The 26035-nt window shown below is 33.6% G+C and overlaps 1 protein-coding gene across 1 annotated transcript in view; it reads right to left on the bottom strand.

Moving 5' to 3' along the window:
- LOC143232396 (dynein axonemal heavy chain 2-like) overlaps positions 1-26035 on the bottom strand; it is a 228744-nt gene that overhangs the window by 110647 nt on the left and 92062 nt on the right. Inside the window, 5 exon segments of the mRNA XM_076467790.1 lie at positions 7176-7374; positions 8290-8531; positions 17767-18063; positions 19522-19776; positions 22037-22255. Coding sequence (XP_076323905.1) covers positions 7176-7374; positions 8290-8531; positions 17767-18063; positions 19522-19776; positions 22037-22255 — 1212 coding nt within the window.

The raw sequence follows: 26035 nt of genomic DNA, 5'->3' as shown, positions 1-26035 counted from the left end.
TCAGTATCCAGAAGAACTGAATAGAAATTGACAATAGAGAGAAATGGACCGGTCAGTTTTGAATATCAATGAAAACAGGATGAGAACTATCATGAAGCAATTCCATTCCAGGACCAGTAGAGAGCTAAATGAATCAGTGTAAATAATACAGTTCGTGTACTGCATAACTTCTATGTAATCAATGGCAAGAGAAATGGCATACAACTCAGCAGTGAACACAAAACTGTAGAGGGGATCTTGTGAAAAACCACTGAACCACAATAAACCATGGCTGGGCCCTCAGAAGCATCTGATTTTGAACCACCTATATAAATTGAATGGAAGGATGGTTCGAAATGTGTTCAGCAAACAGAAGACGGTACTTCCAATCGGGAGTATCTGCTTTCTTCAGATGACTCACAGAAAGGTCACATTTGCAAATGGTAATAAGCCATGATGGAATGGGCTGACCAGTAGAGGCAGCAACATTATCCAAGGCTATATCCAATTCAGCCAACTGCACCTGGATACAAAAGTCAAAAGGAACAATGACAGACTGTATATTCTGAAAAAGCATGACCCACTGAGGAAGGAAAACACAACCCCAGGTAAGATGCTGTGGTAAGGATCAAAGTTTTCAAGTATACAGTAAAGACATTTGCAGATGGTGGAGGTGTAGAAGAGGTTCATGAGACTCAGTGCACAAATTCTGAACTGGAGAAGTGCAGAAAGCCCCTGTGCAGAACCAAAGCCCCAGATGGTGAATAGGGTCCAACTTCTTCAAGGCTGAGGTCCTGGCAGAGCCATAGCCCATGGACCCATAGTACAGTTTTAATCAAATGAGGATCTGATAGATCTTTAGCATTGAACATCAAGAGGTAGAAGTGAGGACATGGAGGATGTTAAATATCCTTGTGCACTAGACAAGTAACTGTTTGACGTGTGAAATGAAAGTCAGCTTACAGTCAACTACAAGCCCCAAGAACTTTGCCTTGGGGACCATTGGAAGCACAACTTCTCCAAGACAGAGCTTAGGATCTGGGTGAATACCCTGTTGGTGGCAAAAGTGCATGCAAATGGTTTTTTGAGAGTAAAAAAGTAAAACCATTTGCTGTGGTTCACTACAGTAGATGAATGAAAGCAGCCTGTAGCCTCTGTTCAATAAATCTCATGCTCAATGACAAACACGACGCGTGGAAGTTTTTGACATAGAGTCCATTTGCAACTGTAGGGAAGAGGTGTCCACTGATGGCATTAATCTTTAAAATGAAAAGTGTGACACTCAAGATACAGCACCAAGAGACTTCAAGTTCCTTTGAGAAAGAAAGGGAAAGTGTCAAACCCACATGGACTTGCAATCATCGACCCATCAAAAAATGTTTAATAAAAATGAGCAAATGGCTATGCAACCCATATGAGTGGAGGTCTCGCAGTATGCCATACCTCCTTGTAATATCATAAGCCTTCCCAAGGTAAAAAATATAGAAACAAGATGTTGTTGCTTGAGAAAGGTTCCCCTGATTGATGTTTCAAATCAAAACAGATGGTCCATGGTGGATTGCTGTTATTGGAACCCACACTGGGTGGGCAAGAGGAGAATGTCTGATTCTAGAAACCTAAACAAGACAAGCACTAACCATCCTCTCTAAGATCTTACAGAGACAGCTCACCAAAGCAACTGGATGATATTTGGAAGGAGTATTGGGAGCATACCAAGACTTAGAAAATGGGAGGGCAATAGCATGGCTCCAAGCATTAGGAAAAACATTATCCTGCCAGATCCATTTAAAAACAACTAGAAAAATAGCAAGAGAGGCAGAAAAAGATGGCTAAGAATTTTGTAGTGAATATCATCAGGTCCAACTGATGTACTGCCGGACCGATGAAGAGCAAGCTTGAGTTCCACTAGTGTAAATGGAGGATTATACTCATAGAGAAGATCAGCCAAAATGGAAAGAAGCAATCGCTCTGTCCCAGTAGTGATGGCTAAAAGGTTAGGGGTTGAAAAGAAGTGTTAGATAAGTGGAATTAGCTTTCACCAAGAGTATTGGTGATGGTTTGGGCATAAGCAATGTCTTGGCTGTCAGACAGCAAAATTGAAAGGGGGCAGAAGTATAATACCCACTAACCTTCCAAATCTTTTTATACATGACTTTGGAACTGGTAGTAGAAGAGAGGCTAGTTGTGAACTTAATCCAAGATCCCTTCTGGCTTTGACCCCTTACCTGCCAAGCATGAGCAGTGTGCGATACATAAGAAAGATATCCCAGGTCCATTTTTGAGCCTTCCATGCCATGTAGCATGTAGAATTCCACCATGTATGAGGACACCATGGAAAATATATTGAGGTTTTAGAAATAGACTGGACAGTTGCTTGAACAATACAGCCAGTTACTGCTGCCACATAGTCATCTAGCAACAGCTTACAGTCAACAACAGGATCAAGTACTGAGAGAGCAGTGAGAGAGGGCCAGTTGGCCTAGTTCAGTTTCCACTGAGGAACATGGGGCAGGTGGTATCAACTATGGCCAGTCTCCCTCAAAATGACAGGAAAATGATCACTGCACTGTGTGTCACTATCAACTCCCCAAGAGAAATGAGAGAAAAGTGAAGGGGAGCAGATAGAAAGATCTATAGCAGGAAAAGACTAAGAAGGTGCATGAAAATAGGTATAAGAGCCAGTACTGAAAGAGAAGGGTTGTGATTCAAGAGCATACGCTCCATAGAATAACTCTCCCCATCAATATCAGCACTACCCCAGAGGGAATTATGTCCATTAAAATCCTCCAGGATTAAAAAGAAAGAAGGTCACTGTTCAATGAGAGCATAAAGGTCTGGTTGATCATACACCTCTCCAGGAAACAGGTAGAGAGAACAAAACGTGATGGTACAACCCAATGAAACATGGATGGCTACAGCCTCCAAAGGTGTATTCAGTAGCAAAGACAAGAAGGGCACATGCTGATCGACCAGAAGTGCCATCTCTCCATGCAGTGGTCCATCACACAAATGTCACTTCTGTACAAATAAAACTGCTAAAAGGTGACTGAATCAGCAGGTTTCAGAAACTTTTCCTGTAAGGAGAGACATATAGGGTGATAAGAATCAATCAAATCCTTAATGTTATCTATATTCAAATGGAAACCTTGAATGTTCCATTGTAACATTGTGACCATTTTTATTTACACAGAGTACTGAGTGGAGAACCTTGAAGTTTACAACTACATTGTTTTCTTTTATTAGAAGGAGGTCTTTTGACCTCCTTGGATTTTGCCCTGGATTGAGTGGGGAGGTCCCTGTCAGTAGAAGTAGAGTTCAGTGACTGAAATAAAGAAAGAATAATCATTCAACATCTTAGATCCAAAGAAAATGGGCCTGAACATAGACCAGAAGCTGGGGGCAGAAGGAAATAGACTTAAGCAGTCACTGGAAGGATTGGTAGGTACAGAGATTTGAGTAGACATTAACTTGTCTACTCTCTTAACCACAGAAGGCAAAAGACATAGTTAGATAATGACTCTAATGGAGGTACAAAAAGATCTGTCTACATTACCATTGTAACAGTGGAATGGAGTGCAGCAACACATATTAAAGACAGATGGTGGACACAAACTTTCAAGCCTCGAGGGAAGAAATATTGTGAACCTTTTCAAATGCTGTACCTCTTTTTCCTCCATCCACCGAGAGCAAGTACAAAAGTAAGAGGAGTGAGAGCCACTATATTTAACACAATGAGGATCCATTTCCTACTCATAAGCATCATGGTCCTTGCCACTACAATGAGTACATGTCAAGGTAACATGACTTAATGTCTTCGAGTGACTGAACTGCTGATATTGGAAACACCTGAGATGGTTTGGAATATATGGCTGTACCTTACAATTTAGATAACCAGCCTTAATGGTGGCAGGTCGTTGTGGTGATGTAAGCATCAAAATTATGACAGTGCTTGGCAGCGTCATTCAATCTTTGTGAGTGGAAATACGTCTTGCTGCAAAAACTCCTTGAGTGGAGAAACCAGCAAGAATCTCTGTGATGAAACTCCTTGTGATGAATTCAAAGTAGCATGGAGAGTAACCTCAGTGACTATATCCCCAATGGCCTTCAAATGCAAGAGGATTTCACTGTGTTTTAGAGTGAATGTTTCTTCCAAGATGTCCCCAAAACTTAGCTTTTTAACTGACTTTGGAGAGCCAGAAAGCACCTCTAGTCCCTTTTGAATAAAAAAGGGAAACATCTGCCCTTAAGTTTTGTCTGATAAACAATGTAATATCAGAAAATGAGGTACAGGTTTTGAAGAAGTTAAAGATTGCTGTTCAGAATCTTCAAGACATGGTCATTTACCTATGGTTTGTTTTTTACTATTTTATTTTTTTGGAGGATCCATAATAAAGAAAGAAATTTCAGAGCCCACTTACCCCACCAACCATGGAGTCCTATGTGGGAATGCACCAAACAAGGACACTGCAGAACGCCAGGGTTTTGTTAGCTTTATACACAAACATTGGTATCAGACATAATGTGCACAACACCTACTAAAAATGGCCAACACTGATACTTGGTTAACCATAGCCCAAATGGACCATTCGATTTACGCTGGTGGGGCCACCCCAAGAATTCAAGGCCAAAGTGGTATGTTAGGGTTGGACCCTACAAACACCAGGGCCCTCTCCTCCCCTCCATGGGTCACCATGCATGACAAACTTGTAGGTGGATGTTTAGATTCCAGAGGAGTTAAACTGAAAGTACAGAACCTTCTCTGGGAGGTCCCCTCACCACATACAGGAATCCACATCAAGGGGCATGAGCACAGTGGTAATGAATAAATGAAATGTCAAGGACAAGGATATCTAATCAGTGATGACCACAGGCAAAAAGAGGGAAAAGATAAGTTTTTAATGACAAGTGGTATGTGGATCAGGTAGCCAAGGGTTCAATCTAGAAGGGGTGTTATATGAGGTGAACAAAGGAGATAAAAGGAGCTATAGGCAGAAGAGGAAAAAACTTTACATAAAAGGGAAAAATGAAAGTAAATGGATAAGGCTGTCAAATAACCAGCAATGGTAGACAACTCATAGTTGAACAGATATGTAAAACAAAATCCTGAAACATATGAAACACTAGAATGGAAATGGAGGTAACTATAGTCAGAGACAAACAGTAGCATTTTTATTGATAAACCATTAAAGATGAAGGATGGAACAACTGGGAAAAAAGAATATTACCCCTATGAGATACAGACTGCTTAACAAGAGACCAGACAAATACCATACATGAAACTGGAGTGTTGTTATGGCAAGATGACACCCAAGTGACTGAGGTTGCTAGGGAATTGAGTAGGAAAGTGAGAATGGCCATGGAAAGGATGAATGAAGGATAGTGAGGACCATGACTGAATACCCAAGAAAGGGGCAGTAAGAAAGACTTAACAAATAGCAAGGTGAATAAGAAGTAAAACCCAGCAAGGAAGCAAGTAGAAAAATAAGCATCAATGTAAATGTTGGACCAATTCTGTTTGAAGGAATCTATCTTCAAAGCCAAAATAAATGAAACAACTGACCAGAATAAGGGGAGGTTGGATAAAGGTGGGTGGTAAATGCATTCAGAAGTTGATTACACCACTAGGTGAAGAATCACCAAAATACCTGGGGATCTAAGGGTCACTCCATGAAGAGAATCTTGTTTGAATAAAATAATCAATCCAGAACAAGATTCAGAGCACCCAAAACATGAAATCCCAGGAGACATATGTGATAAGAATGGGTCCAGAAGAAGAGTTCCAACAAAATCAATTCACTATCAGACATCACCAAAATCATTAAATCAATTTTTTTAATTCATCAGTTCATAACTATGATGGTAACTTTGAACGTGAAGTTTAAAATAAAATCTTTATTCTCTAATATTTTACGTATACAATCAATACATGAATTGTGTGCTAGGAAACTGTTAAGGTTTTAATTCATTCTGCACATAAAATCTCAATCACTTATGTATTTTTGAACAAACAGTTTGAAAAAATCATGAGATTCTTACACAACAATGGTTTTGTATCTCTTTAACTGAAAGAATAAGTTGTAACTATTTGAACAAACAAGCCATCAATATATGGAGTTTCTAAATGTTCAATTGTTACAACTTTATCATATATTGGTAAACATATGTTCTTGTATATGAAAAACTACACAAAAAAACATAAGCAACTTAGATGTATTTTGAAACAAAGATATTGCCTTCAGTACTTTTTTAGATTTAAGTATCATATTTCTTCATTGAAAACATCAAATGTACTTTATTTTACTTGTCCTGTTTCATCAGTTTTTTACTAGAAAGTTGCCAAAAAAGGCACATGCAAATTTAAGAATTGTGAAAATATCTAATGTATTGGAAAAACTTTACCCTTTAGCTGAGTGTAATGAAGCCATTCATTGAAATTATCTTATGATCTTAACAGGGATGAATGATAAACAAAGATACTGTATTGAAGAGAACTTGCTCATTCATATACTGAAGCTGCATATAAATCAAATCAATTTAGCATATATATAAATATGCTGCTACTAATATTGTAAGCATCTGTTATTTCTGCTATAGAGAAGTACATATCAACAATGTGTATTCATTCATTTTTATTCTTTTCAAAATTTCTAGTGTGTTAAAGTATTTACTTTGCATTAGTAATGTAGGGTGGTATAATACAATTATCACACTGGCTAAGCTAGCACAGGGCAATTAAGACAAGCATTATCCTAAACAAAATCTGTGTTTTGTACACATTTGTGGTTCATAAACATTAATAAAATTATATTGGATAAAATACACTAGAAAACAAGCATTGTTTGAGTGAATGACTTACATGAAGAAAATATCACATATTATACATGAAGTATGCCTTAAATCAATATTGTTTGTTTCTTTTATTCTGCACTTATTCCAACTAAATTTTCAATCTTGTTATATGGAGGTGGTTTATTCATTCCTCTACACCAGGAATATCACAAACCAAGTATTTTCTTATTTAATTTCAGTTAATATGATTAAAATACATTGTGTATGGAATTATGTTTATCTTTTGAATAAAATAAGTGTAAAATTATTACAGAGTGAGGTTAAATTAAAGTCTATTTATGTGAAATAAAATAGAATTAATCATTTTCATTTGATATGTTAAAACTTTAATAAAAACATTCATATACCTGAGCAGACATGTTTATGTTTAATACTCTGTACAAAGAGTTATCAAGTTCACTTAGGATGCAACCAGCTACCAGACTTTTTCCAGTCCCAACTGGCCCAACAATCAATACAGGATGTCCATTGTGGATTAAATTATGAACCAAAAACTGGTACCTCACTGTGTCAACTGTTGGCACTATTACTTTGGAGAAAGACACACTACAATAAAAAAAAGTCAGGTAAGTACTTTTCAAGAGGAATGAGTTAAGAAAAAGATATACAAGAGTTTAAAAATTATCTTTAAAGAGCTTACAGTTTTAAATCCAAAATATAACTAAATATTTGGCAAAGTAAAATATATGATATTGTGTCATTTTAAAGAACTATAAAGTTACATACTAACAGTTATTTTTACTTTTTACCAACAGTATCTTTTTGTTAAAACTGATATAAACAAACCTTGAAAATAATGGCTAACTACTATAAATATCTGAATGCCCTTCAACATTATATATGATATTAAGAATAAAAACTAGTTTTTTTCATTTAATTTAAATATCTCTGTTAGTGCATCAAGTGTGAGCCATATGTTTAAGCAAGTAATAAAACTCTTGATTTACCATGTTATATTTTTAAATGTCTTTGAAAATGTGTAAAATGACCATACCATATTCACATAAACAAATATCTTGATGTACAGTGTATCTGTATATTTAGTGAAATTTACCATAGGGATAATAGGTGTAAAATAACACAAAAATTTGTCTGATTCACATTCAAATATTAATCACTTAAACAAGGGTAAGTTTCTCACTTTGAACAAAATAAATATTTGTGACAAGAGTCATTATTGAATGCATATGTTTTGCATTACATTCCTTTTAATTAGTCCATTAAGCATTTCAAATCACATCTGAATTGATACTTTACATTCATCTGATTTCAAACCCATAATAAACTAATTTAAAGGGAATAAAAAAAATTACCCAAAGTATAAGGATATTTTTACTACAAAAATTACTCATAATTTCTACTGTTTCACAACCTTCCCAATTTTTAGTATTGAATATTATACCACAAGAAAAAAGTTTGTCTGTTCTGAAGTTTAACTTAAAGCTGTAAGTTAAACAGTACTTGGGATTATATTTCCACTGATCCTTTAATCTGTCTTGCCACAGTACCCAGGTAGAGTGTTGAATATCTACATAGTACTCATACACAGTGTCCTGGTTAGGAAATGACTCTTCTATTTCACGCATATATGAATCTATTTTTTTGCGACCCTCCTCATCTACTGTTCCACACACAGTCCACAGTAGACAAAACAAGAAAAGCAGCTTCAACGTTGCACTGAACTGATTACTGGAAGATTGGAGCTGTGTTGGAAAAATTAAATTGGGTTAATCAAGTTACAAGTAAGTTTATTTTTTGATTCATTACTAGAATATTTAAAACTAATATTTCAAAAGTGTATCAGTTATCAACCCTTCTCACATCAATTAGAGGATAACTGGTATTTGTAATATTTAAATATTACTGGAAAAGTCTGTCTTATCAAATAATGACAACTGTTCTTCTTCAATTTATTTATATCCACATCATTCATCTGATGATTTATCATGTGATCTGAAATACAAATGACTGATCATTCAGCTTAGAATTGTAATTATGCACATTATAGCATTAGGTAACTATACCTTTTGATATTTAATGAAATTTCACTTTGATATGAAGTGTGGTCATCATGAACAGTAAAAGTAGCCTGGCACCAATGCTTCAAAGAGCTATTATCTATCCAATGCCACTGCTGAAAAGTTTTTGTAAATGCTACAAGTCTTGAACAAAAGTCTCACTCCTATATATACACACACATATTAATAAGTATATTGTATAAAAGCAGTGTTGCAAAGTTTAATTTTAACTGCCTCTACACTAATAGTGTATGTATTTGTAGTTGCAAAAATCTGATTCATTCTTACAACAGGCACCCAAAGATTACAGGAAAATACAGTCAACATAAAAATGGTTGTGTTTTTGCATTGTGGATAATGTTCCTTGTACAGTTGTACAGATAGCTTTTATTCCATATTGTACTAAAGACATCTAGAGATGTTTGTAGCCAACTTTCAACATCAAGGTATGAAAAAAGAAGAAAATAAAGGGTGAAAAAGCCAAAGGTCCATGGGAAGAGTAAAGGTAACTTGTCTGGTAGGGGTTCAAAAAAATGAGAATTCAAAACCATAAACAACATTCATGACTATACATTTTTAAGGTATCAATGCTTCCTCCTCATGTGTTCCCTAACATTCTGAAACAGATTCAAATCAAAAAAGTGCTGTTTCACAATGATTACAGATCACATATGTTCATACATGTATGTCTATAATTTATTTCAAACTGTTTAATTCAGTCTTAAAAGACAACTAAAATGAAAATTTTACAGTTGTTGATGCCATTATCACTGGGTACAGAAAAAATAGCAATTTCACAAACATAATCTACCACGCTAATAAGAATGCATATTATCATATCAGAATTCCATTTTATTTTTTATTCTCATTAGTTCTTTCAGTCTCTCTGTAGCCAATATCTTCTCAAACATTTTCAATAGCTTCTTTCAACTTCTTAACCCTTCCACTGCTCATAATAACAGCTTGTCTTTCCCATACTTTCTGAAGACGTTCTTTTTGAGCTTTTTTGTCTTTGTATTTTCTTGTAAGCACTTACTTATTGATCACTTCAAACTTATACACTTATTGTCTTTCTAGCCATATATAGATTACAAGTACCTGTTTATCACTATTACTGGTGCCTTCCTTAATAATATTTGAAAAAGGAATCAGTGTGAAATACCTCCATAGTTGTAACCTCAATTATCTTCCCAAGGTCAAAGATCACCTTATACAATGTTGTTGTTCATAAATGTAAAAAATATGGACTATTCATGCATATGTGTATTTGAAACATGATGGTTTCTAGTAACATAAACAAATGGTTGGCTTTTAATTTTCTTATTATCTTTGTTAATTAAGGCAACCAACATGGACTTGGATGCCTCCACTATCCTCACCTTAGATACACACACACACACACACACATTGTAATCAGAAAGACAAATATAATTATGACACCACTCAAGCATTTTGAACATTATTTCAAATGTGGAAAAAAAAATTCTGAAAAATGGAATTTTGCATCACTGGACTATGTAAAATAATTGCAAATATTAAAAGAAAAGTATTTAGTTCAATGTCTGAATACAAAATAGAACTTCTGTGTAGATTACATATATGATGACAGGAGTCATCATCCACAAGTAAGTGTTGGGGAGAGTTAACAAATTTTCGGTTCAAGTTCACTTTTTCCCCTATTCACATTATATAAGTCCATAAGAATGGATACCAAATTAGACTACAATATTTAAAGTCTGCTGGATAAAGAGCTAGTCAATGATAGTTATAATACTTTTAGTGTAAACCTTGAAAGCTTCAATTGATGTTAAATGTTTCACCACCACTTGACCCCTTACAAAGGATTAAAAATTTGGAAAACTACAAGTACCTGTTTATCACTTTTTCTACAACATTCATCAAAGAGATCACACCATGAAATACACTGACAGTTTTATCTTAAAACATTGTTCCAAGGTATTTCACCTTGTAAGATACTGTTGTTTACAGGTGTAGAAACATAAACATATACATTGGTGATTGTAATTATATTGATATTTTACTGCTGCTTATGCCTATGCTGTTGTCCATTCCAGTTGTATGTGGTTAAATACCTTTGGGTCATTGGCTAGTTCCTTTACATCTCTAACAGAGATAAAAGACAATAAATAGCAAAAACTGCTCTGTTAAAGTCTCTAGACTTAAAATAAAATCACACTGTTTGGATTAAAATATAAAAACAAGATTTTCTAAATACATAACAGTTACATAAGTTAATCTGTATTATTATCAGAAAATTAATGAATAACTTGAAATATTAAAATATTATCCACAAAAATTATTTATGCAAATTATGTTGTTTGAATATGCATAAAATGCATACACAATACATTTCACTATCATTTATATTTTATGAACTTGTTTCTCTTGCAATGGAATGGAATAATTGACTAGTTGATCTTTCTGACATAAACAAAGTTCCAAGTGAAAAATTGGTCATTCATAACATTTATTTCTTTTAGCATTTTAGGGTTCATGTATTTATTTCTTTAAGCAGGATCTTCAAATCTGATGAATCTCCATGAACCATAACTTATTATTTCATTGAAACTCATATACATTATTTTTATTAGTACACTGTTCTTTGTAACAAAAATCAGTGAAGTTATGATACACCATTTTCCAATAACTATCCAATTTCCTACTGTTCCATTTCCATCTTTCAATTTTATACCAGACTCCTACAAACACAACCTTGTTCTAAATCTTCTTAATAATGTATATAATATCTGATCTGAGTACTTCCACCTTTACCCAGAAATTTCAAGAGTTCATAACATATTACAAAGTAATGATTATCCCCTTAATTTCTTACAGTCTTATGAAACATTTTAACAAATAAAACAGAATATACCAAAAAGCTAAAGATTGTCTCCAAAGTTATAGTTTTCCTACACTGAAAATGTACTTCTGAGAGACACACATCTTGTCTCACAAAATTAGCTATTTTTTTATACGTAAAAACAGGTGGTATGGGTAGAGAAAACTCTACGAGGGCTGTTACGACGCCATTTCCCGATTGCAGATATCTTCATTTGTGTAATAGCTACGCGATTTTAAGTGAAGTGCGATTTTTTCGTTTGGCGGATTTCAGAATGAATGACCTCAAGGAGCAACGACTTGCTGTGAAATTTTGTGTTAAACTTGGAAAATCTGCGACTGAAACTTTTGCTATGCTTAACACTGCTTATGGTGATGTTGCTATGAATCGTACGGTATGTTTCAAGTGGCATGAACGTTTTAAGGATGGTCGACAGTCCATTGAAGATGATGAGCGTCCTGGACGTCCTTCCACGTCGACAAAATCAACACCCTGGTGTGGGAAAATCGACGTCTGACTGTCAGGGAGCTTGCTGAAGAGTGTGAGATATCAGTTGGATCTTGTTACGAGATTTTGACCGAAAAATTGAAGATGCACAGCGTTGCTGCGAAATTCAGCCCTCAGAACTCGTGAGTTTTTGGCCAAACACTCGATCACTGTTCTTCCCCACTCCCCCTACTCACCTGACCTTGCTCCTTGCGATTTTTCTTGTTCCCCAAACTCAAAAGACCCTTGAAAGGAAGAAGATTTGAGACGATTCCCGAGATTATGGCAAATGCGACGAAGGAGCTGGAGGACATTACAAAAGAAGCGTACCAGGACTGTTTCAACAAGTGGAAACACCGTTGGGATAAGTGTGTGCATTGGGAAGGAGGGTACTTTGAAGGAGTCCCAGACCTGTAACTTCTGAATAAAGTACATTTTGTTTTATGACGTCAGTCCGCATATTTTTTGAACAGACCTCGTATATAGAGGAGTTCTACAAGTGGGTTTTCTCGTCATCACAAATTAGCTATTTTTGTTCAGTGATGTTCTCTACATGCAAACTTTATTTTTATGCATGTCACAAGCCTTTCTCCTCCCCATTGGAACAAGAAGATTCAAATGTGTCTCTCATGCAAATCATCATGTGTCACTAATTAACAAACAGGAGCATGACATACTCATGTGATGTATGTAACTCCATCCACATTTCTCTACCAAACCATCACTAGGCAGAAGGAGCAAGCACAGGAAATAACTGGAGAGGAAGAAAGTGTGATAGGAGGTAAGCACCTATCAAAAATAAATTATCACCAAAAAAAATTATAACTTGTGATTTGGTACTTACCACTTTTCATGAAATTAGCTAGAATCTCAAATTGAGGAGGATGGATTGGTGTGAGTGAGGAAAAAAAGCACCTTTATAGCTACTGAAGGATACCTCTGATCATACGAGAAAGAAATCTGAAGAACAAATAAGGGGCATCACACCACTTTGGGATCAGGTATATTTCTGCCCTTGTGAATAATCTGGAAAATACAAGGGCAGAAAATATGAAATGCAAAGTGATTATGGCTCTTCAGACTGTACTCAGTAGGTCAGCTGCATCCAAAACCTCTGTTACAGGGAACCAATATCCTGTGATGGTAGTATTAGAACCACATCCTTTTCACCTCCAAGTCAATAATTGGAGATTATGATCCACATCAGTATCTGGGTACTATACAAGAATTGACACCCTACAGCAATCTGGAACTGGTCATCTGGCATTGAGAGAATGAATTCAACTTGTGTAAGAAAATAGGTGGAGTAGTTCACTCTAATCCTAAATCTCCTGTACAAGAAACCAACAACCCATGAAAGTAGAATGAGGACACTCAATTAAAGGGGTAAAGTGCCTGTACAAAGACTCAACTCAAGGAATTATGAAACATGTAACACTATTTGCAAGTTAATAGTGGATGAATATCACTTCATCCAGTCAGGAAATGGGATCGACTTCAATTAAAGTGTAAATAGTATTAGGAGATGAAGTACACCTTTAGCAGGGTAGATCAACAGCAGTGAAGGTCATAGTTTACCCATACCAGCAGAATACCATTAACCTACTCTCAACTTAATGGTTGTAGCAAACTATTTTAGTGGAAACTATTCAGGAAGAATACTTCATGGTCCACCACCTCATTGGTTTGGAACTGGAATGTAGCAAAGATTCACATACTTAACTTGAAGAAGGGGGAACTATGTGTTGGGGAATCTGAAGAACTATCATCACTGGAGACAGTGCAATGGGTAATCATGAAACCTCATTTTTAAAAGCAGACATTACCAAGTTCTTCAATCATATTATTACAGGGATGGACAGAGCTATCCCCTTCTGCTTTATCCATGACATCTATGGGCAGTACAGTCCAAAATTAACATGATTATGATGCAGGTACTGCCAGGTAGAATAGCTTCCAGTGATCTTGTGAAACACCCCATCTCTACATGCAGAGCCAAAGATGAGAGCACATGATCAAGAAGGCATACAGGGTATTTCAAAAGACGAATTAGAAGCAAAAGCTCTTGTAAGAAAAGAAATCATTAATAAAGACTTACTCAGTGTCATAATCACATTGTAGCATGAAGCATAGCTACAGGTGGTGGGCAATGGAATGGATTACAACAGTAATGTTCTGATCCACAAGTATTGGATGCAGATATAGCCAATGTATCCAGAAAGACAAAACAAAAGGGTAAGGACAGGGTAAGGAAATACCCTGTGATAACAAAGACAGATGGAAATAAGCTCAAGAAAATGGCACCCGACATATGCAACCTGGCCTCCCTGCCAGGGACCAGACAAAATCCAGGCATGAAGTTGAAGAATATGAAATGTGGGAAGTGTTTTACTTCCCAAAGTAAACAAAGACAAAGAAAGTTGAGGAGTAAGAGGAGAGAATGGGGAAACAACTGTAACTGGAGTAAGCAAAGAAACCACAGTTGAGTGGGATAGTAAAGAGCAATCAGAAGGGTTATGGATGGAGTGATACATATCAGGGAAACTACACAAAACAGTAAGTGGATAGGAGGATAAAAAAAGCAAACTGGATAATCACGCCTGCATGGAGGCAGGCAAACCCAAAACCAGAGAATGTGGAACAGGAAACCCAAACACAGGTAAATGTTGAATAAAGGAAGTAGCAAATGCACTAATATGAGAAGTATACCACTAATCACAAAACCACAAAAATACAAGGAAATGAATGGGACCAGCCTGTTGGGCAAACCTGGTCTAGTCAAGAAAAACAATCCACCATGAGGGTGAAACTACACAATATGCAACATGCTATCAAATGAAAGTGATGATCATGGATCCAACATGAAGATCCAAGAGGAGAAACACAGGAATTTTTATTGGATGCACCCTGGGGATAGATATGAGCCATCCCTGGTGAATTGGTGGAGTGGATCTTGACCAACCTTGAAGAAAGGAAGAAATGACTGAAAGCCCAAAGAACAGAAAGGAATTCAAAAACGTTAATATGAAGGAAATTTTTCACCACAGTTCAAATGCACAAAGCCAAATGGTGGTTGATCCACACATCCCAGCTCTGAAGGGATGCATTTGTGAACAGATGTAAATCAGATCATGTAGGAGGAAGTGAGACACCCACAAAGTATGAGCTATGTCCAACCACCAACAGAGATCAACCATAATGTAGAAAGGAAGGGGGATGGGAGAATCCAAAGGATTCCAAGCAAGGGGCCATTGGTTATGGAGGACCCATGGAATGGAACTTATATGAGCCAAACCAAGGGGTATAAGAGAAGCCAGCAAAGATCACATGCCAAAGAGCAATAGAACATTGTAAATAAAAAGGGAGGGAGCAAACAGGATGTTCCAAACAGCCTGTGATACAGAACAAAGCTTAAAAAGATAAGGTTGGGCCTGAATAAGATAAGTGTAGAAGAAAACATCCAAATGAACAAGGAAACACGTAGGACAAAGAAAGGACTTTGCTATGTTGATCAACCAGCTATGAGATGGAACTAACATTTTTGATAGGCTGAATCCTGTTCAGAATGAGCAGGTACAAGCCAGTCATCCATGCAGAAAAGAACTGTGATAAATCTGTACAATAAATGGGAGGAAGAAAAGTACAACATCAGACCTTCTCCAAATGTGTAGGATTTGACCATATGACAAAAAAAAAAGAGAGCAAAAAAAAAGGCTGTCTAAATCATCATCATCCTGAACACTCTTATCATCCTGAAGAGGTGCTAGCCATTGTGAAGAAAAAGGTCTGGGCCTCATGTAGGAATCTAGCTCTTGTTGAACTGAGGCTTGTACCTCCTTGACAGAATATTGATCCTGAGAACTGTGTAAGAGGAGGTTGTGTTTTCCCAGTAGTTCACAAGATAAGATATTTACCACAGTAAAACACAAATTCATAATTTGCAATAATCTGTATGAAGATGGTAACTAAAGTCAGTAGCACACCACCAAAATGCAAGAATGAACAAATCAAACTTATTAAAATATATATATAAATATAAATTAAGTCTGAAATATCCCAGAAAAAAAAATTGCAAATTGAATGCAAGCAAAAAACATATCCAACTTGTACTTTGCCAATAAAGTGAAATTCACATAATGTAGTACAAAGAGAGTGAACTGCTCTAGGAGTGTATGTCATGCTCCTATTGGCAGAGGGTTGCTCCATGCTCTATGCATGCTAAATGAGCAGCTTGAATTTATGGGGTATAAAGGCTAGTGCATAAAGCAATAAAATGTTTTTAAATGCATTAGAGGGCAGTGAAAGACTAAGAAAAGTTATTGTGGGAAAAGAGGTAAGTGCAGTATAAGAAATTATGATAGTTATGGGGCAATGTTTACTTTATGTGTGTTATCATTCTATCTTTTTAGGTGCACTATTTAATTAAATACGAAATTTTTTGTGCAGTGGTATCATTAGCATAAAAAGTAAACTAAAGTGTCATTGTAGATGATGGCAAACACCAAACAAAATATGTAAGTATTAATTTTTTCCTATCTATTCTTTAGTTATCATTATAAAAGTGGCTAAAATGTAAAAATTATAAAAGACTTATATTAAATAACGTTAGATTAGGTGAGATAATAAAAATAATATTAATAATAATAAAAATTCTTCACAAAGTGTGATTCAGAGCAACTTATGTGCTATATAATTCAATGGGGTAACATAAACTGCCAGTTCTCTGAATGATTTACAGCTAGCATGACAGAATTACAAATTATAACTTACTTTATTCATATAATTCATTAGAAACAGTTCAAAGGTCAATAAAACAATAAAATTAAGTATAAATAGAGGTATATTGTTATGAACTTTAAGGTATTTAGAATAAAATCAACTGTAGTTTCCTGTTACAACTTGCACTCATTTTAAACAAAAAAGGTAAATTTAGATTTATTTCCTAATTTTATACAGTGGTTATAAGTTTGATCAAATTGACTGCCCCTACAGACTTATGGTAGTGCAAACAACAGATAAAATATAAAGATTTTCTGTAAAGAAAATCGAAAAAAATTTGATGTTTATTTAAGTTTTATAGATGGGATATTTTCATATGCAAAAAGTATTTTTAATCTTAATATGAAAATTACTTTGCACTCATAGCAGTCAAAACTTCATTTCCATATATTTATACACAAAGTTTCTTTCTGTACAAAGGATCTGTACTGCTTACTGAAAGCTTGAAAATTTTATGAAGCTACATTGAGTACTTTTAGAATTACAGTGCGTGTGCTTTCATTCTTACATTGTAGTTATAAGGTTGTGTAAAATACACAAACCTGTTGTAAAAGGATTAGCAGGTGAGTGTTTCATAGATATTCTAACCATGTAAATTTAATATTTCTCATAAAAGTTACTGTTCAAAAATCTTTCTCAATAATTCGAAATATTTAAATTTTCAATAATCTTTTTGAACATTGTACATACATTCTTTTAGATTTGAACCAAGATTTTCAACATAATGACCAAAACTTATCAGAAATATCTTAAGAACAATTACCAATTTAACATTTAAGAGATGAGAATACTTACAGTTTTATTTTTCAACAGAAGACAATCAAGAAGTTTACACAAAGACATTATTCCACATATTTCTGAAACTGGAACCAATTCAATACAATTTGTTCTCTTGAATTCTGTAAACACGGGGACATACTTATTAAAAAGTTGGCGTAATTCACTGGCCATGATAGGATCTTTTTGTTGTAGCCAAGATTCAATATAAGGCTTCCAACCTAGTTCAGTGTAGTCTAAATAAACTATTCCACATCGAGATACAGTAGCTGGAGATGCAGCAGCTAGATCTTCTACCTCAAATAACATTGATACCTGTGCACATTTGTTCAAAATATTACTATATTATTTTCATCAAATGATTATTTTCAATTTGTTGTTACTTTTCTGTATCAATAAAGTAATTAGAATTTTGTGTATCAGTATTAACTGGAATAGCAATTTTTACCAATGCATGAAATGATTATGAAAATTATTTCAAGTAAAAAAAATGTTGAGTAAGTTACAGTAATTGTTCATGTTGTAATTTGAAGAACATTTTAATTAATATTAAATGGAAATACACAGAGTAACCATAGTTTTAAACTAAATTATTCATCATTATTTCAACTAGCTAGCTGCTAAGAAATGCTGCTCTAAAAATTTAATACAAATTTACAAGGAAAAGTTTATGCTGCTGAATAATTTATACATATAATTTTCTAATCATAAAATATTTAAAATTCTTCAGCTTTCTAAAAAGTGCACATTAGGTAACAAAATGGAAAATTACTTTTAAAACATAGTATTTTTCCTTCACATTTTCTACCTAAATTCTCTTTTATTACAAAAAATACAAAAAATTATATTCATTTAGAATAACTTTAAAGCATTATTATTAATATGTATCAAAAATGGCAAACTAGAGCCAAATTCAAAACCTGATATTCAAATGGACACATGCAGGGAGATATATGAAAAGTTTTGATCAGAAAAACTGTACTGATTTTCTGGTGTTTGTGTAATTTTTAGCTTTTTACTCACACTGACCTGGAGTTTTTCTATATATGTCTCAACAACCAAAAACATTAAATTGGTTTGTTTTGAATTTTGTGCAAAGCTACATGAGGGCTATCTGTACTAGCAATCCTTAATTTAGCAGTGTAAGACTAGAGAGAAGGCAGCTAGTCATTATGCCAATTCTTGAGCTACTCTTTTAGCAACAAATAGTGGGATTTACCATCACATTATAACACCCCCACAGTTGGAAGGATGAGCATGTTTGGTGACACAGGAAATTAAACCCACAACCCTCAGATTACGAGTCGAGTGTTTTAACCACCTGGCCATGCTGGGCCAAAACATTAAATATGCCTCTCAAATGAAATAGCATTTTCATATCCAACATTTAAAAAAAAAAAGTCAAAATAACTGAAAAGAAAAATCGGATGTTAAATATACACTGTCTACTAAATTGATTCAAATTTTAAATCCACTTACTCAGTTTTAGTAATTTAGACTAATCAGGGGGCAAATCTGAAACATTTGTTAGGCAAGTTTCTATGATAACCAGCCAAAACACTTTTTTATATGTGCATTTTTATTACTTTACAGATTATAGTATTTAACTCAACTTGCATAAAAAGTTCAATACAGTAGAAGACATTTTATCCCATTGCTATTTGCAAAATATATTAGCAAAATTTAAATTAACTTATAAATTACTTAGTCACACTACTTAACAAATATTGTTTCAACCCACACTAAGCCCTGAAACATTAAACCTGTACTTACTTGATCAGATAGCACAATTCTTTCTCCATTTGTAAGAGTCAATACTTTATTGTCATCCATCACAGAGTTCATACTCTCAATCCAAAGTGTGTCTACAGGACCATCTAAAATAATCCATTTTTCATCAGGTTTTTCATCTGCACAAGTCATCCTGATTACTGATGAAAGCACACCATCCATCCATTCACCACTCTTTGTATCAAATTCTCCAAAGAGTTCCCCTACTGAGAGTGCTTTAGGGTTCATAGGAAATTCCTATTTGTATTCATTGTTTTGGAAGAAAAGAAAATATATGAAAAAATCTAACTACAATATAGTTAAAATACAGCACATAGCAGTACATGCTGTTGAGAGTTAATTACACTTTAGTATGTGGAAACAAGTGTAAGTCAGTTAACATCACAAAGCTCAAGATTTCTCCAAGGATAACTTAGTGTAAAATTGCATTTGACCAACTAACATCATGTAGATACTTATATTTGACATTTCAGACATTCTACATAACAGTTTGTAAGCATTTAATCAAGCATTAGCTGACTTCAATCAAATGATATATATACTATGAAATTTATCCTGTGGTTTCAAGTGACAGTTTGAAGGAAAATATTTATTAGTTTACCATGATAAGTTTTTGAAAACACACAAAAATGTTTTATTGATCTAAAATGTATTTTTCTGTGTATTATAATTTTAATTTCGTTATTCCCTGTATGGATAGAAAAATATATATTTATATATCATACAAAATAATTTTTTTTTCCAAACTTTTGCATCCAAAAGTAAGATAACACCCAGCAACTCTTGCATGCAAGCAAGTGCTAGAAGAACCAAGTTAAAATTCTAACATATCTGCATACACTAGTAAAGCACTATTTAAAAATTTTGCCACATCCTTTTCCTCTCATAATCAACATCTACTCTCAGGCCTGTCAAGATCTTGAGACTATCACTAGTTATTCAGTAGTAATCCATATTTTGTGTCACCTGTGAGTAAGATTGAACTCAGAACTTCTCATACACTAGGCAGCTACTGTACAAACTGAGGATACAGAGTTAAAGGGTTAATCCACAAACAATTTCTAGCAGGGATAGCACCAGCTTCTTTCTAATGAGAAATGAAGGCTAAAGTGAATTAATTGAAGTGAAGCCTGACAATTTTTCCCTTAATAAACTCAGACCATAAGGCAATGTCCTTTGAAAGGCAAGAAGGATTAAAATGTTGTGTTGGGAGCCTTGACATCCATGTGTAGACCTGAATGTTGAGATATGCACCTCAGCCCTGAAGCAAGAATTTTGTGAAGAGATAGATCTTTGTAGGTGGTGGCAGAGAAACCCATATCTTTGCACTATCCTGATCTATCCATCTGTTGAGATAGAAGAGAATGATCTTAAATTAGAAAACTGGGGAATCCAGTTAATCACTGTACATGATCAACTGACTACATAAATAGCATTAGAGAGATCTCTTGTGTGATCATACCAATGAAATGAGATTCATGTTGATGCCCATATTTTCAAAACAGAAAGAACAGTCTATGCAATGAGAGAAGGAGAGGTGAGAAAGAGTCAAACTTCCTGTTCCATATCTTGAAGCTGGATTGGAGTCAGCTGAACTCGACTGAGATATATGATGAAAAAAATCCACAGATTGTCAATATATTATGTTGGAGCATGAATAGATAAATCAGCATTGATAATGAAGCCTTCCTTGACTGTTTCTGAAAGTAGAATCCAGTTGTGACATTCTGCCAATTGACAAGATAGTGCCAGCAATAACCAAATATTCAAGGAAAGGTGTGTGCATATGTTTAGGGAAAAGATGTGATCAGAAAACCATGAAGAAGGTCATGGACAGTGACTCCCTTACCCCCCTTGTTGGGTGATGCAAGACACCAGAGGTGGGACAGGAGAAACCTGATTTGCCTCAGTGCTAGAATAATAATCCAGAAATTCGTGCCACATGTTGGCTTGCTAAACAAACATTTTGCTTTTCTATTTTTATGAAAATCAACTAGGTAACATAAAGAATAATTAAAATATTTTCAACAATCATAGCACAGAGAAACCTGATAGTGAATACTTTGTCGAGAAAAAGTGATAATATTATCTGAAAGGATTAGAGGGTGCATTGATGTAGGTGGAGAATATCATGTGACAGATAGTGACAATGGAATTAAGTGAGGAGTAAAAGATTGGAGCAAGCAAGAAAAATTCAGATCAGTTCTGCTATGGGCAACAGAAAGAAATCCTAGCAGTTAAGTAATAGCTGTAGTGTGAGAGGAGGAAAATATGTTTTGGAATATAGTGTTTATAGTTTGAACTTAACACTGGGTGTGGGGGCTGAAGGGACGATTAATGGATGTTTTGGAATAGCTTCAGTCCCTGCATCACTCCTTTTTTCTAGCAAGGCATTTTTTTAACAAGTTAAGCTACTCAAAATTCGTTTTAGCCCTATTTTTTTGATAAAGTGTGAATTGGTAGAAAAGACGTTAAATATTTTAACTAATGTACAAACCTTAACAGTGTTAAATCCTAATTCTCCATCTTTTTTCAAGGTATTAAATGCTGCTTGTAATGTACGCCAAAGGACAGTTTTCCCACTGCAAGATTCTCCAATTAAGATGATAGCATGTCGCGAGTTCTTTGTCTCATAAAACTGCAGTACTTTCATAACAGAGCTTTGAATCACTTGTAATCCAGCTTGTTCCATTACTCTTTCAATAGCTTCCTTCAACTGAGAATTAAAAAGTTATGGCTCAAAGTATGATATACTCAAACTTTAAAAAAATGTATCAGGTTTGTGTGCTAGATGAATGCTTTAATTCTTTTTTTTAATGTAAGCATTATCACTTAAGATGAACTCTACAGACATTAACAATTATTCTAAATACTGTTAACATGGATTCAGCTAAAAATAAAAAAAACTACAAAATTAAAGTTAAATATTAACAATTAAAAGAGATAAAAGATATGTACAAGCATAATGTTTTTGACAATTAAGTATTGGCTGGAATATCTTTTCCTCTATATATATTTCATAATGAAATGTTTCTAAAAGTATATCTGATAAGATGGACAGAAAGTAGATGAACAATACATGTTTATCTATCTACTATCTTGTCTTTGACTATGGAACTAGGCAATAAGCCACATTGTTGATCTTGATGTGTTAAAATATAAAATCTACAGAGTACTAATTTATTTACCATGTAAATACAACTCACAAAACATGTGGCTAAACACATACATATTCTGAAACAAACAGAACAAGTATTCTTAAGTAAACACAAGAAATCAACAATGAAGAAAAATAATAATTAAACCAAATATTATGCAAACCAGATTACACTATTATTATCAAAATGGATCAACACAATGCAATTTACTCTTTGCTTACCTGAGTTGTATTTAAATTTTATTTAGTTTTATATAATTTTATTTTAAGCTTTCTAGATTAATTATAAGATTATACCTTCATATTTATGATTTGTATATTAATTGTTTCTAAGATATTAAAATAAAATTGTATAAAACTAAATAAAATTTAAATACAACTTAGGCAAAAAATGAGCAAATTGCATTGTGTTAATCTATATTTAGAAATACTGCACTAAAACGACACATAGGCATGACAAAAAATGTATGTCTTAATATTTCATTACCAATAAATGGAACCTTCCTGAAATAAGAAGAAATATCTGCAGACCTATAGTCAGCTATGTACATTCCTCAGGGAGAAAATAAATATTTTCTATTTCCTATTCAGTTTGAGAGATATGCACCTTAGATAGTTACAAGCATAAGGGTGTAATACTTCTCCTCTACATGAATCACTGTCAGGAACAACTTTATGAAATGTGTAACAAACAAAGCTAAGTCAAATATAACTTAGAGCAGATCTTATTTTACATGTGAAATTTAAAATTGATGGCAATAAACCCAATTTTTAAAAAATAAAGCTCAGAGACAGTTTGAATGGTTAGTGAAAGAAGTTTTATCAGAAAAGTACATATGTAATAAAGTTTCTTCTACTACCCATTCAAGCCTTCTCCAAACTTTACATGAGAAATGTGATCTAAACTTTTTCTTTGATATAATTAACCTTAAACACACTTCCAAATAAGAAATATTTACAGAAATTTCTACTTTATAACTAACCAAATACCTTATAAAAATACTTATTTAACAAAAATGGACAGCAAAGGAAAACAAATGAAGAAATAAACAAAATCTTCATTCACACAAATTTCTATAAAGTTAAGTTTATGGCCAGCTTTTGAGGTAAGAAATAAAACAAGAGAGAAAACTCCTAGGAAAAATAACAGACAAAACTAAGGAAATATCACACTTTTATAAATATATAAAATTTAAATATTAATAGCAAAATTACTGCTGAAGTTATAGAATATTTAAAGTTTTAGAATGTTACTATTGAAGTTATAGAACATTAAAGTTTTAGAATGTGACTTTGAAGTTACAGAACATTAAGATTTTATAATGTGACTGTTGAAGTTACAGAACATTAAGATTTTATAATGTGGCTGTTGAAGTTATAGAACATTAATATTTTAGAATGTGACTGACAAAGTAATCAAACATTACTGCTGAAGTTATAAAAAGCTGTATAATGTATATGCTGTAAAATGTAATAGCTTTCCTCGAGATAAGTAAAATGTCATTTCACCTACACAAAGACAACAAAGGGTTACAAATCAATTATAGTAACCAACAGGAATAATCAGAATAAAATAGAAAATAAATCAAGATTAAAATGAACTCACAAATAAAATCTAAATTAGCTCATGAAATAAACTTATAACTCTGGCAATTATTAAACTAACAAAATTAAGCAATAAAAAATTGAAGGTGTGAAGTTAAGAGGTATAACTCAAACTTTAACATGTTACAAGTGAAACTGAAAACTCAAAATAAAAAAAATATCCCAAATTAAAAGAAAATACACTTAAAATAAAAATTACTATACAGGAGAATGTAAGATGAAAACTGTTGAGTAATAATTCAAAACTCAAACACAACTCAAATTCCACCAGCAAATCAATGTATGAAAGCAAAACTCAAAAGAATAAAATCAGAAATGAAAATAAACAAGATATAAAGTTACCTGTATAAATATGATATTAAACAAGAGGAAGATGAACAAAATCATGAACAAAAACTGGAGTGGAGAAGTGTATACCAATTTTCATGCTTTCTGTTTAAACTGAACCTCTTTGTCAAATATGAAGACCATATATGTCAAATATTACTGTTCTTCATGTTATAATGTTTCATTTCTATACTGAACCAGCTTTGTACATAATAAAGTACTAATATGATTACATACAGTTCAAAGTACTAATATGATTACATACAGTTCAAGCACCCAGGTTTAAGAAAATGAAATAAACACATTGAGAATTAGTTATTACATTATAATTCATTCTTTTCATACAATCTTTAATATTCTATAATTCAATAAAATTGCATTCAAATAAAAATAAATTTATAAAAAACTATACACAGATATGCAAATGTTGATTGTCATGCTTTATTTAAAGTTATAGTGAAAATTAAGAAATTGATTTTAAAACTCATCACAAATTTCCCCAAATCATATACTACAAATATTTAAGTTACATGTTACTATATTTCTCAATGAGTTTTAACCAAACTTTTTTCTTTAATGTAAATCCTATCTTAAATCTACAATACAATACACTAATTTTGCATTTTAATGGCATATGGGATAATCTAATAAATTTTAAGACAACTCTTTTTACTTTTTAATAATGTAATAGAAGTCATAGAGTGCACAAACTAAATCCTGAATTTGCTATTTATTCTGTTTACATCTATTCCAGGAATGCTCTTAAAAGAACTATGTTGTTCATCAGTTTAAGAGATTTTTGAAATAGTGTAATGAGGCTCTTTCTTATTGTTCCAAATATGTTACTTAATTCTTTCACTGCCATAAGAAAATGTATGGGTCATACTATATCAATATATAATAATACATGAGTTTGGAATTTTTCATTGTGTGAAAGGTATAAAGGGTATACTCCTTCAAAAGTCCCAGAATTTACCAGTTTAAGGAACTTGCATGTACTTAAAAATAGGTCTGGCACTGGAAGCATTGCTTATCTATAACTTTTACAGTGAGAGTCAAATATTTTAACCAAGTTTCTCAATCAATTACAATTTTGGATAATTCTTAGCATGAAGCATGGGCAGTTTTAGTTTGTAAAGAATTGTAATAACTATCATTTTTATACATAGGCAGAAAAGGTGTGACCACAACAAAATGACAAAGGAATAGAAGCAGTTAGAATGATATCCACTTAATAACTTTGTCAACTATTTATTATGTGAAAACTGCACATGCATAGAATAAATTATAAATTTAAAACAAAACCATATTATAATAAAAAATTAGAAATGCATGGTATGTTTAGATACTACACTTACTCATTTTACTTCTGAATAAAAGACAACTAAATAGCTAAAGTGATAAAAA

The sequence above is a fragment of the Tachypleus tridentatus genome, chromosome 1 (genome assembly GCF_004210375.1).
Source record: "Tachypleus tridentatus isolate NWPU-2018 chromosome 1, ASM421037v1, whole genome shotgun sequence".
Lineage (NCBI taxonomy): Eukaryota > Metazoa > Arthropoda > Merostomata > Xiphosura > Limulidae > Tachypleus > Tachypleus tridentatus.
The sequence above is the reverse complement of the archived record's forward strand: the minus strand, read 5'-3'. Positions and strand labels throughout refer to the sequence as shown.